This window comes from Porites lutea, chromosome 2 (assembly GCF_958299795.1).
Source record: "Porites lutea chromosome 2, jaPorLute2.1, whole genome shotgun sequence".
Classification (NCBI taxonomy): domain Eukaryota; kingdom Metazoa; phylum Cnidaria; class Anthozoa; order Scleractinia; family Poritidae; genus Porites; species Porites lutea.
This window is the reverse complement of record NC_133202.1, coordinates 18,864,392-18,877,359: the sequence shown is the minus strand read 5'-3', so window position 1 is coordinate 18,877,359 and position 12,968 is coordinate 18,864,392. Positions and strand designations below refer to the sequence as shown.

The 12,968-nt window shown below is 39.6% G+C and overlaps 1 protein-coding gene across 1 annotated transcript in view; it reads left to right on the top strand.

Moving 5' to 3' along the window:
* LOC140927959 (RNA cytosine-C(5)-methyltransferase NSUN2-like) overlaps window positions 1–12,758 on the top strand; it is a 67,519-nt gene extending 54,761 nt beyond the window's left edge. The window contains exons 19-22 of the mRNA XM_073377665.1: window positions 136–277; window positions 803–848; window positions 8,903–9,039; window positions 11,573–12,758. Of these exons, the coding sequence (XP_073233766.1) occupies window positions 136–277; window positions 803–848; window positions 8,903–9,039; window positions 11,573–11,745 (498 nt within the window). The 3' untranslated portion in view covers window positions 11,746–12,758. The remainder of the gene's footprint in view (window positions 1–135; window positions 278–802; window positions 849–8,902; window positions 9,040–11,572) is intronic.
* Window positions 12,759–12,968: the final 210 nt, after the last annotated feature.

Below are 12,968 nucleotides of genomic sequence, written 5' to 3'. Positions count from 1 at the left end.
GCCTTAGTGTCGAACTTCACATGTGCCTATCTATTATTCTCGTCCATTTGCATTAGGCTTGGTGCATATTAGGTTCCTTTAGTTATTTCGCAAAATGTTATAACGGTTTTTATTGTTGGTATTTCAATTACTTAGGGTATCGAAGCGTTGTTACCCTACATAACCAAGCGCAAAGTAGCTATAACCCAGGAGGATGTCATAATCCTTTTAACGCAAGACAGGCCCTTTTGCTCTGAGTTTTCAAGTACAACTAGGGACCAGCTCAGCAGTATCGAAGGTTTGCTTCTCTCTCTCTTGTTTTCATACCAAACTACACTGTACACGTAAATATTTACATAAATACGTCTTCCCATTCTGTTCTCTGCAAATGTTAGGTGGCTATTTCCTGGAAAAAACACTCTAGGTTGCCAATTAGCACTTCTTTTTACTTACTTCAGTTAGCAGGAAACCTTAAGGCATGAAGCGAATTGTAGAGGATAGAAATTAAATATGGATAATACCATTTATTTGTTAAAAAAGGAATAATGTTTAGCATGTTTCTTGTCTGATTGCCTTTAAGATATCGCTTAATAATTTTATAGGACTGTTAAACACAAACACATACTTTGTTACAGGTAGCCATTACGACACCTGAAGGAGGGTCATCAGGTTATCCCTATAGTAAGATCTCTCCTTACAGACAACCCACCCAGCCCTGGAAAGGTTGGCCACACCACCGGGATCTACCTCCCCTAGACACGTACATTGAGTTGCACTCTTTGTACCTGACTTTTCACTAATATTATGTGTATTTGCTTTATAGGACAAGGCTGTATCGTGTACCTTTATGAACCAACAGGACCATACAGGTGAGTGGTTATTTATAATAGGTTCTTAAGTTGTGGTTCTATCTTACCGCAGAGTCATGAAACTGAAGCCAAAGGCTCCCATAATGGGGTTTATTGTATGAATAACTAGAGCATCCCGCCATATGGAATAAAAACAATTAAGGAGAAAAAACGAGATTAATACATATAAAATTAACTTTTGTAGAATGTGTAGGTAAATCGCCCACCCCGCAAAAATTTCCATTCCAGGGGGCGCTTGCCAGGCCTCCTTACCACCTGGAATTTCCCTGGTTTTCTGTTTTTTCCGTCAGCAATGTTGTATAATGCGAAAAGTAAATGTTTGTGGGATAAAGTGAGAAAAAAATCTTAATCATGTTAATACATGGTCTAATAAGATCAATTTTGCCCTGTAGAGGTCTTTCTTAGCTAATAATTAACGGTAAGCCACTGCCGAAGAGCCATGGAGGTGATACATTCAGTAAAAGATAAAGTTACCTTTAAACTAACACCGAATGGACTGAAATTAATTCCTTTCAGTTAAAACATGTAAGAAGAAGGCTTAGAGCACTATCACATTACGGTGCATACCACAACAGTGTAATAAAGCAACAGCTAAATGACTGGAAGTTTATTCATGACCGATGACAATTGCATTAAAACAAATAAATAAAAAAAGAATTCAGCCGACCCTAATTAAAAGATTACAAATACAATAATTCTTGTTTTGAAACATCCGAGTAGCAATAGTCGCTACTGGGCGGCACGACCAATCAGAATCGAGTATTTAGACCACGTGACCTAAATTGACCAATCAGCGTCCAGGATTTCATGGGGGTTAGTACCACATGTAAAACCATCACGAAAAGTCTCCCAACATTCCCCCGTCATGTAAGACACACGAAAAGTCACGTTTCAACCAATTTTATTCTGACGTCATACCTAGCGTTACAATCGGGACGTGTGTGACCTCCTATTGACGTCACGCCCATTTCGTTTTAAAAAGTTTAAAAAGTCATCAAAAAAATGGCCGGGAAAGCGGTGGTTCGGTGGCCATTGCCGGTACTGGCTAGAAAGTTCTTACTTGGTTGGAGCAGAGTCTGATCAGTCGGATGGACTCGGCTCACAGGTTCGAATCCTGTCGGGAACGGTTTTTTTTTCTTTACAAATCTAATAAAATATCTACATTTTGTGCGTCGCACTCTGTCAACACTCGGTATCCAAAAGGATAACTGATTTGGCTAATGGTTACATCATCACTTAACGTGTAGTCTACCAAAGAAAGTACTGCACAGGGTATCAAAATTCTATAGAAAACAACGGGTGGTTCTAAAGTAAACCCTAACTCTTTTGGTTCTTAAATCAACTCCATTTTTGTTCCTAATGAGTGGAAAGTTTATTTATAAAAATAGGAATAAGAGATGCGATCCCCTACTGCTAGCAACACATGTCTTCTTATTTAGCGCTAAAAATCGGATATATAACAAAACACATACACACATACAAAAAGTGGAGCTGAAAACTCTCTATTTCAATTTTGACTCACCATTACGAAAGCGTTCTCTCCGTTCCATCTCGAGGAAACGACTAACTATTGAAATCTCAGCGCTTGATGAGCTTATGGTTTTGTCAATTTACGCGCCGTTAGCGTTAGTCAGTTAATTATGCTGGCTAACAAGTCTAAAGTTGAATATAAATTAGTTCATCTCTACAGCTAGACCCAAGGGAGCACCTTGACTTATTATTGTAAAAACACAAACAATTAATAACTTAACAAGGATCAATTAAAACACGCGACAAATAAATTGACAAGACACGAGATACAGTTTTAAAAACTTTATTGAAAACCAGTGACAAAAAGAGTCAAATAAACAGCGATTTGGAAGGGATGGAAATTAATCATCTTCTTCGTTCTCCTCTTTAGAAGGTGAATAAAAATTGGTTTCCAACGTCTTGGCGTTTTTGTGTGTAATTAATCCACAATCGTGACACCGAAGAAAGCCCTCTTTAATGTATTTTCTCTCCTCGGGGATCTGGTGATCGCATATAGGACAAATCTTGTAGTTATCGTGCCAAAAGCATTTAGGACATTTCATGATCAATGTGGAGTACACATTAGAGTTTTCGCAACGTTCACAGGGACTTTTAGAGTGAAAGGTGGTGGACGTTTCAGGGCTACTACTTTCTGCTTCCTCACTATCGCTTTCAGTGTCGTTGTCGCTCTCTTGGGTGCCTTCAGTTTCAACGCCATTCTCAGAAGCCACTTCCTCCTCCTCCTCCTGATTTTCAATATCCGATGAACTCTCGTCATTATTACTCTCATTATCTCATCAACTAGCTCGGCGATGTTTGTGACGGGAATAGTGCGTTTATTTCGAAGTAATTGTCCGCTGGGAGTCCAGAAAAGAATATCTTTGGACGCAGCCATACTATGCAGCAAATCAGAAGCACGCTTTTCCGACACTGCTCGGGAAAGATGACTCAAAACATCTTTTATTCTTGGTTCTTCTTTTATTCTTGGTTCTTCATCCTCGCTTTCACCACCAGAACTTTCGCTTTCTTCATGTTCACTCTCGTGTTCTTCTTCAACCAAATCTATCTTTCTCTTCATTTTGATGCGTACCCGTGACAGACTGTAGCTTCAAGTGAGTAACTTATAGTTTCGTTTCCTCTTTTATAGCATCAAAAATCCTAGGCTTGTAACAGCAGGTACCAATAGGTCTTGAATAAAGCCATCACCCTCTTGTACAAGGATTCGCTTCTTTGTTTTGTAAGGTACATTTGTTTCTGCTAGGTTTACTAGAGCATCCTTATATGGCAACACGTTCCGCTTATTTTCTTCTGGGATAAGAATGTATTCCTTAAGTATATTGTATAAGACTTGGACTAATGCATGTAGTTGTTGTGGACTGGCTGTCCGTAAAAGAAACTGTCGCTGATGAGCTGGACAAACAGCTAAGAATTGAAGAAAACCACGATTGTTCTTGACAACTTGAGACATTGCGACAAACTGAACTCATGATGGCAGTTGGCAGTCTTTTATAGAATCTCGTGGCGAAAAAAATGAAACGAGTGGGCGAAGGATAGAAAACAATAGAATGAGGTGGAGGAGGAGGAGGAGGAGGAAAACAATAGAATTTTGTGGCCTGAAAACCTATATAAATACGCAACATTCTACCTCTTTCTCAGTCTACATTTTGCTCCTGAGGAGTTGACATGAGTTGGCTCTGTTCTGTCTGCGAAAAATCCTTTAGTAGAAAAGATAATACGCAAAGGCACGTGATGTCTAAACACCGCAATGCTGGTCTCACCCCATCTGAAACAGTTCCAATATTTTCACAGAAATGTCAGCGGTTTCGCGTCGAGCATCCTTTCACCTCCATGATTGCCGGAATGACCGGGTCCGGAAAAACGGCCTGGGTTCGATCGCTATTGCAACAAGCTTCAGAGACCATTTACCCTCCCCCGGAGAGGATCGTTTGGTGTTATTCACAATAGCAGCCTGCGTATACACAAATGTTAGTCGCCATGCCAAACATTGAATTCGTCAAGGGAATTCCTAAGGCTTTGGAGCAAGATTCCTATTTTGACGTGAACAAACGGAATTTGATTGTGTTTGATGATCAGATGATTGACGCCAGCAAAGACAAGCGAATTGTGAACCTCTTTACTCGTGGTTCTCATCATCGCAATCTGAGCGTGATTTATATCGTGCAGAATCTATTTCATCAGGGGAAAGGTAGCCGCAGCATAAGCCTAAACAGCCATTATCTGGTGTTATTCAAGAACCCACGAGACAAATTGCAAATCTTGACTCTTGCCAAGCAAATGTATCCCGGGCAAACTGATTTCTTTTTAAATCAGTACGAGGAGGCTGTAAAAAGACCTTTTGGTTATCTGCTGATTGATCTGAAAACTACTACCCAAGATAATTGTCGACTGCGAACAAACGTCCTGCCCAGTGAAGAAGGTTTTAACCAAGCAGGGTTTCAAGAAAATATTCCTCAAGAGCTTTTAAAATATCTAAAGCAGCAAAATCTTTCGCCTGTCCCACTTCTTCCAGCTATGCAAGAAATACAGGGCAACATGGATGACTTACTTTCTCGAAACGATCTTCGGGACGATGAAAAAGCTAACAGATACTTTCAGTTGCAAACAGATACCTGGCTTTTAAAGAACAATTAAATACAAGAACACGACCGGAAGAAATAATCAGCACCGTTCCAGACTTAACATCAAGCACACAAGATTCTTCGACAGCAACGGCAGCATTCTCCACTCCCATTAACCCCTTCAACGTAACACCTAAATTAACACCAGCGGCTATCTTACAAAAACCTGAAAACGAAAGCTCCAACCCACCACTAACTTTAAATCCTGGTTTCCTGACCCCTCCTCCCACAGTAGAAACCCCATCACAAGGCCCGAAGCGCAAAAGGCGTCGGATTCAATTTGTAAATTATTTGGATGATCATAATGCTCATGGCAAACAGAGGAAACGAACTCGGCATAAGAAATTTCGAGTTAGACCTTACACGTACTCCATGGGCGAAGAAGATGATTAATTTCCATCCCTTCCAAATCGCTGTTTATTTGACTCTTTTTGTCACTGGTTTTCAATAAAGTTTTTAAAACTGTATCTCGTGTCTTGTCAATTTATTTGTCGCGTGTTTTAATTGATCCTTGTTAAGTTATTAATTGTTTGTGTTTTTACAATAATAAGTCAAGGTGCTCCCTTGGGTCTAGCTGTAGAGATGAACTAATTTATATTCAACTTTAGACTTGTTAGCCAGCATAATTAACTGACTAACGCTAACGGCGCGTAAATTGACAAAACCATAAGCTCATCAAGCGCTGAGATTTCAATAGTTAGTCGTTTCCTCGAGATGGAACGGAGAGAACGCTTTCGTAATGGTGAGTCAAAATTGAAATAGAGAGTTTTCAGCTCCACTTTTTGTATGTGTGTATGTGTTTTGTTATATATCCGATTTTTAGCGCTAAATAAGAAGACATGTGTTGCTAGCAGTAGGGGATCGCATCTCTTATTCCTATTTTTATAAATAAACTTTCCACTCATTAGGAACAAAAAAGGAGTTGATTTAAGAACCAAAAGAGTTAGGGTTTACTTTAGAACCACCCGTTGTTTTCTATAGAATTTTGATACCCTGTGCAGTACTTTCTTTGGTAGACTACACGTTAAGTGATGATGTAACCATTAGCCAAATCAGTTATCCTTTTGGATACCGAGTGTTGACAGAGTGCGACGCACAAAATGTAGATATTTTATTAGATTTGTAAAGGAAAAAAAAACCGTTCCCGACAGGATTCGAACCTGTGAGCCGAGTCCATCCGACTGATCAGACTCTGCTCCAACCAAGTAAGAACTTTCTAGCCAGTACCGGCGATGGCCACCGAACCACCGCTTTCCCGGCCATTTTTTTGATGACTTTTTAAACTTTTTAAAACGAAATGGGCGTGACGTCAATAGGAGGTCACACACGTCCCGATTGTAACGCTAGGTATGTCGTCAGAATAAAATTGGTTGAAACGTGACTTTTCGTGTGTCTTACATGACGGGGGAATGTTGGGAGACTTTTCGTGATGGTTTTACATGTGGTACTAACCCCCATGAAATCCTGGACGCTGATTGGTCAATTTAGGTCACGTGGTCTAAATACTCGATTCTGATTGGTCGTGCCGCCCAGTAGCGACTATTACTACTCACCCGTTAACAGTAAATAACTAATGGCTTGCTTAACAGAGCAGCAGTTAGTTTTTAATAACAAGCCAAGCATACTCGAAGCCCCCGGAAAACGACCTCATAAAGCCACTCCCCACCCCCTTGGAAATTGCCTCCTTTTAAATCCTCCCCCCCCCCCTCCCGTCAGAATTTCCCTTGTCCTGCGTGAGGAGGGTATGGATATTTTTTTGGAACTACACAATATTGGTTTTGTTGGAAACAGCAAATGAAAATTGAAAGACCTTTTTGAACCCTGTTACCAACATACTGAAGTCGAATTTACTGCCAGCTTTTGAAATATGGTACCTCTCGTTTTAGTGCCATCACAATTTACATTCTTTCACTCATCGCCTAGCTTGTTGACAACAGTTTTTCGCGTCAGATTTGTATAGGTGACGCCGTACTTTATTACGATGTTAAATCTTTTGCAAGCCGTTGGCCTTGATTACTCTGAAGTTTTGAACTTCCTCTGAACATGTGTTTCAGTGGGTACACTTGCTTCATCTGGTTTCACTCTTTTCCTTTGTCTTCCTTAAGATCATTTCGTTGTTAATTGTCACTCTCTTGATCTATCTTGGTGAAACGGTCTGAGTACTATCTCTGCGCTCCCTATATATTTTAATATTAAGAGAACGTTTGACCCCCTCTGAACGTAACTTTGAGATGCTAAGATAGGTTTAAACTAAATGCCGTTTCAAACGTTTTTCGTTCTCAAAATGCTGCAAAAATCCAAATTGTTTACCTCCCTTCCATTTGGAATTCTTAATATTTTTATGTTGAATTTGACTATTATTTGCTTGTTCCCAAAAACGATTGCGCTGTTAATAGTGCTGAGAATAAATAATGATCATTACTTTTTTACGATGTTTTTTGGTTATATTTGTGAGGTCTTTCATACATATGTTGAAGTTCAATATGATCTTTGGTTCTCTCTTTATTTTTTGTGTTATGTGCAATGATTTTGAAGCAAAAGGAAATAAAAGTTTATTCAGGAATTAATTGGAACAAACAGTGTTGTGCCATCGCGGTTTAGAGGTTACCCATATGCTCTTCACCTGTTTAGTTTTCCTGTGTGTATGCAGCGTTGCTATCAGACTAGCAAAAATCTCCTAGTCTCCATTCTATTATAGCAAAGGGTTAACTAGGCTTGTACTTCCGTGATCTTTGTAATTGTAATGGCGTTCGACGTTAGCCAGGGCATGAGCATTTAGTAGAAAGAAACTCGATTTTGAGTGGGTTGGGCAAGGTAAGGCAAGGTACAGGATACGAAAATACGTCAGCCTCCTCGTTCCCAGAGCCCTTCGTTTCTCTCGGTTGCGTGGTCTTTGAAACAAGCGCTTTGGCGAAAAACATGTTTAGAAATGTTAAAGGGGACATCCAGAATGCTCAACTGGGTTGGTATACATTTAAAACGACAAGAAAAAACCAGCTGGTCATACTGTTGGTTTGGAGAACTAAGGCAAGTAATCGACAAGTGATCCAACATTAAGAATTCATTTCGGCAAATTACTTTTTGGAAAGCATCTGTGGGAAATATCAGTATCGCTCCCTTTTTTGTTAGAAGAAAACTTTCATCATTCTGAGTAACCGTTTTGCGCACTCGTTGGAGCTACAAGTATTTTAAATGTCAGAATGTTTTGTGTTTAGTTCATTAGGAGAATAAAATTAGTATAGCCCTTTCTTGTGCTTTTAATACTAACAACGTCGTTATATTACACTCGAGTTATATTTATTCAGAAAATCTTCATAAGCTTTAAAGACAATGTTGATACTTTGGTCTTTACATTAAAGAAAGCTACAATACCCTTCACAAATCATTGAAACAGACACCGTTTCTCGTAAATTTTCTCGAAACTTTCTTACATTCAATCTTCGCAATTTTTTTCTCACTCAAATAAGCCCCACTCCTTTCCCAATGTTGAGCCACGCGTATTTTGAAGCACTAAGACGACTGTGCAATCAACATTGGGGAAGGGGAAACGCACACAAGTGTTTCAAGATTTTTGACGAGCATTGTAGTCTCTGTAAAACCCATCTCCCTGATTAAATTCGTCTTCATAATTCACTGATTTGTTCAAACGACTACACTTTGGTGACAATTATCTTCAACGTCCATTCCAATGGTAAACATTTGAACGTACTCACTAATCCCCGATTACTGCTAGTTTCTATTATACCAGTTAACAAGTCCGAATGCTCAATAGTCACAAGTAAGGGGATACATCTTTTGTGTGGACTAGTTTTTGAGAAGCCTTATCCACTGCAGCAGAGATCACAGTTACTTCTCTCCGGCACATTTTTCTTCTGTCTTTTTTGTCTGTTTGTTTGTTTGTTTCAGTAAACCAGAAGACACCATTGGATGCAGACTTATATTTTGTGGCTGGAAAGCTAAGGTATCAACTCGACTTCAAATTAGCAAGTTTGACAAGGCACACTACCAAGTACTGTGTGGGGCACCTACTGAAGAACGCAAAGGTAAATGAATTTTTTACTTTTTCCATTGCATTGTTTACTATATTGGAACCTTTTTGTAAACCCAATTGTTAGATTTTCTGCTCTATGAAATATGTATCATCCTCGAGTCGTGATAAACAGTCAGTGCCATTTCTAGCAATGTTTCGATTTCTTAGCAGACCCCATTTAATGGGCTGTTAAATGACAACATAATTAATAATAATGACCTTTGTTTACCTTCGGCAATATTTATAGCACTTATGCTTGTTGGGTTGGGCAAATGCCTGAAATAAATAATTCAAATCAAATTATAATTCAAATTCAGGGTTAAGAATCCCAACTGGTCGGAGGCAAAGCAGTTGGCTATTTACAAGCAAGCATGACCGAGGAGTCGAACAAATCCACCTAGTGGTCAAGGCGGTACTTAAACTCGGGGCTTCCGAATTGCAAGTCCAGTGCTCTAAACTCTCGGCCACGCTGCTTCCGTATTTTCGTACATTGCATGCTGATTCCCGTTGTCGATTACGTGATCTTCCCAGCGCATTAATATGGCCGATACTCTCCTTGAATAAAGTCAAATAATATGCATAGAGAACAAACTAGGAAAGTGATTAACTTTGGACGCGCGAACTAAAGAAATATTTTTTACCGCTGACAGGAATGTTTTAGTATCAGAATTTTTTTACTGACTTATTGGCTTTCTTGAAACCATGGAATTTCAACCGTGTTTTTCGACCTGTCAATCCCTAACGATACAGTATTTTGTAACGTAAGTATACCCGACCGGTTTTATCCCTCTCCCCACCCCATCTAAGGCTTTCTTCACAATATAACGGATTTCTTTTGCGCCGGTACGGAAATCATAGCGGATAGAGCCTCTGTTAAAACACAAGAATGGTGACTTTGGCGCGATTTCTTTGACCAAGCGAAGCTGCGCCGCGCCGGTCTCAAGAATTGGAGCGTCACACATCGGGTAGGTTCAGTGCTACACGTTTGTGTAGTGTGAACAGCTATTTGGACCGTAGCGGAAGTGAATAACTAGGAAAGAAAACTGAAACCCACTGAGACGGAAGAAAATATTCAGGTGTGAGGACATCAAGGAAACATCAATGAACACGTCAGTATGAAAAATAAATACACATTTCCCAAACTAGAGAACTTCGAAAATAGGTAGACTAGTTCAATTTGTAGACTAGTAGTTTCCATTGGCCGATGAAGTGCTGCACGTAGAGTGCGTGACAGTCAAGTGCAAACATATCCATGGCATATACGTAACCTCAGACGAGTAATTGAAGTTGCTTCTAGTAGTTAAAGTTTAAATCATTGATATCTCAAGTATTTATACAGCGCAACGCGACTTCACATCTTAACAACTGCGAAAATCTATCAATTAGCGTGATTTTACTTGAGCCGTGAAACAGTTAATAACAACTAGTGCAAAATAGCTACAAGTAAACAAAAGAAGACAATAGAATAAGTGGATAATAGTGCGTGGTATTCTACTACCTATTTCACAGGTTGAGTAAAATCACTATAAATACATGCAAGAAAATGAATCTGCAATATCGAATCTATTTAACCGTAGAGTTCCAGTAATTGCGTCAATATTCTGAGACACGTAATGCCTCAATACACCACGAAGCAGGATTTCCTCCGCTATGATATTTTCATGTCCTACTTTATCGACGGTTGAGTATTCTTCAGGGTATTTGCTTTTTAATACGCGTGTATGAATACACGAAAATCGGGGGAAATTACATCATTGCTAAAAAGTCAGAACGAGATCAATTACGCGCATCACCTCAATCATTACCGAGAATAAACGGTCTCCGCTAGGAACGCCTGGGAAACCGACCTCCCTTTTGTGTCCTAAATACGAAGAAGAAAAACGGCTTGTAGATTATGACTCTCGGTGCTACGCAACCTCGAGCAATGAAGTATGATCCTCGCAGTTGTGAACGCAATTTATGTAATTGTGTAAGAAGCCTGGGGAAAAAATCAGTACTTCAACGGGGTTTGAACCCACGACCTAGTGCGATGCTCTAAGCAACTGAGCTATGAAGCCACTGATGGTGGGAGCTGGTTAATTAAGTGTTCATATATTCGCGTGAAAAAGATGAATGTGACAGATGTATATGAAATGAATCATATAAGAACTGCGAAAATGAAGTCAAATTAAGGGAACATCTTTTTTCATGGCTTCTTAAGCAATTGCATAAATTGCGTTCACAACTGCGAGGATCATTCTTCATTTGATTTGAGAATTTTGACAGTTGAAAGTAATTTGAGTAACCTCAACGCGTATGCTCTCTAGCTGACATAGCCCCTTTAAAGAACCAAACCCCCCTGGGCCAACCGCTCGGGCGGCACGATGCTTGATGTGTGTGAACGACTTGTTCCAGTTCTGTGCCGCTACTGTTTACATTAAACCGGATAGCTTTTCGTGTCGGCACAAAAAGCTATCCGGTATAGTGTGATCATAGTTCAAACCCTACTGTTCCAGGTCTGACGAGTGATACTGGTCTAAGTTACTATTGCATTTGCTTACGGACAGGAACGAAAATTACCCAAAAACAAGAACAAGTAAATGAAACCACTGAAACAGACTGTGGGGAGGTAGAAGAAGCTCAACCAAGCGATGATGAAGAAAAACAACATGCAGGTTTTATTGGTGACGTTCTTAATGTGGACGCTCCTGAAGGGTCATTAGACGTAGGATTTATCTGAAGGACGTGCTTTTTTGCTCTCTTTGCTAAAACAGTCCGCCGATACAGCTTTTAACATAGTAGAGAATATGAAAAACGTTGTTGTGAATAAAATCATAGGTGTAATACAGACTGTGGTTTAAGGGCCTGATGTACTTTTCCACGCATGTGCGATAGTTTGATTTTTGATCCAACATCAATCTCGTCCCCAGAGCCTCCGTTACTTTCGTCCAACGGATGGGTTAACGGGCGCTCTGGAAGAATCCAAAACCAGAACCACAAAATCGTGGTTCCGGTTTGATTGCGCCTGCGTGAAATTGCGAGAAGTTTTCAAGGGAAATTTTCCTTGCTCACACATTGTTACAATTCTCTCCTTCCATAGCAGAAATTTGCATGTGATGAACACGATTTTATCGGGCAATCGGAGATGGTTTTTTCGGATTCTTCTAGAGGTTAGTGATCCCAGTCGCTGTACAAAAGGATCGCGGCCTCGGGGAACGAGATTTATCAAACGTAACATCGTTCAAAGTTGGCTTCGATGCGAAACAAAAACATCCCTAGCCATTAATATTCTAGATTATCAAACTTACATTGACAGTATAAGAGATATTTAGTGAAGGAAGAGAGAGAAATCCAAAATTAAAGGAAACTCAAAGCTCTTGTGAGCCAACTCATAGTTAGATTGAATTAATGTAGCAAAAATAGGGGAAAAAAGGATTTCGGGAATTATTGGGTTTTGATTGCGTATGAATAGTTGTTGGGCGGGAACAAAAAATCTGTTTTTAATTAATGTCGGACCACTTAGCAACGCTGACTTAATTTTTTGCAAGGTCTCGCTGTTGTTTCCATCATAAAATCTGTCCGGGTAAGTGTATAGTGTCACGTGACGTGAGGGATGCAGTATTAAGAGGCGAGATGGGTGTCAGTGACGCGTTGTTAAGTGTCTAATATATAGATTTAGCCTAGACTAAAAGCGACGCTCCCATTAATATATTTAAAATCAAACAATAAACTTGTGATCCACAAATCAGTTAACTTTAGGGTACATTCATTTGACTTTTGAGGGAAAGGCTAAGTGATTTTAGAGAAAAATAATTTGCATTCAATCTAAGAGTGAAACAAATCTTACATCGAGTTTATAGTCTTATATGTACACCTAGATAATAGCAATCATCTTTGATCACAGTCAAGAGCCATAATGGCTTTTGATCACAGTAGATTAGGCCTGGAAAACAAATTCTTCCG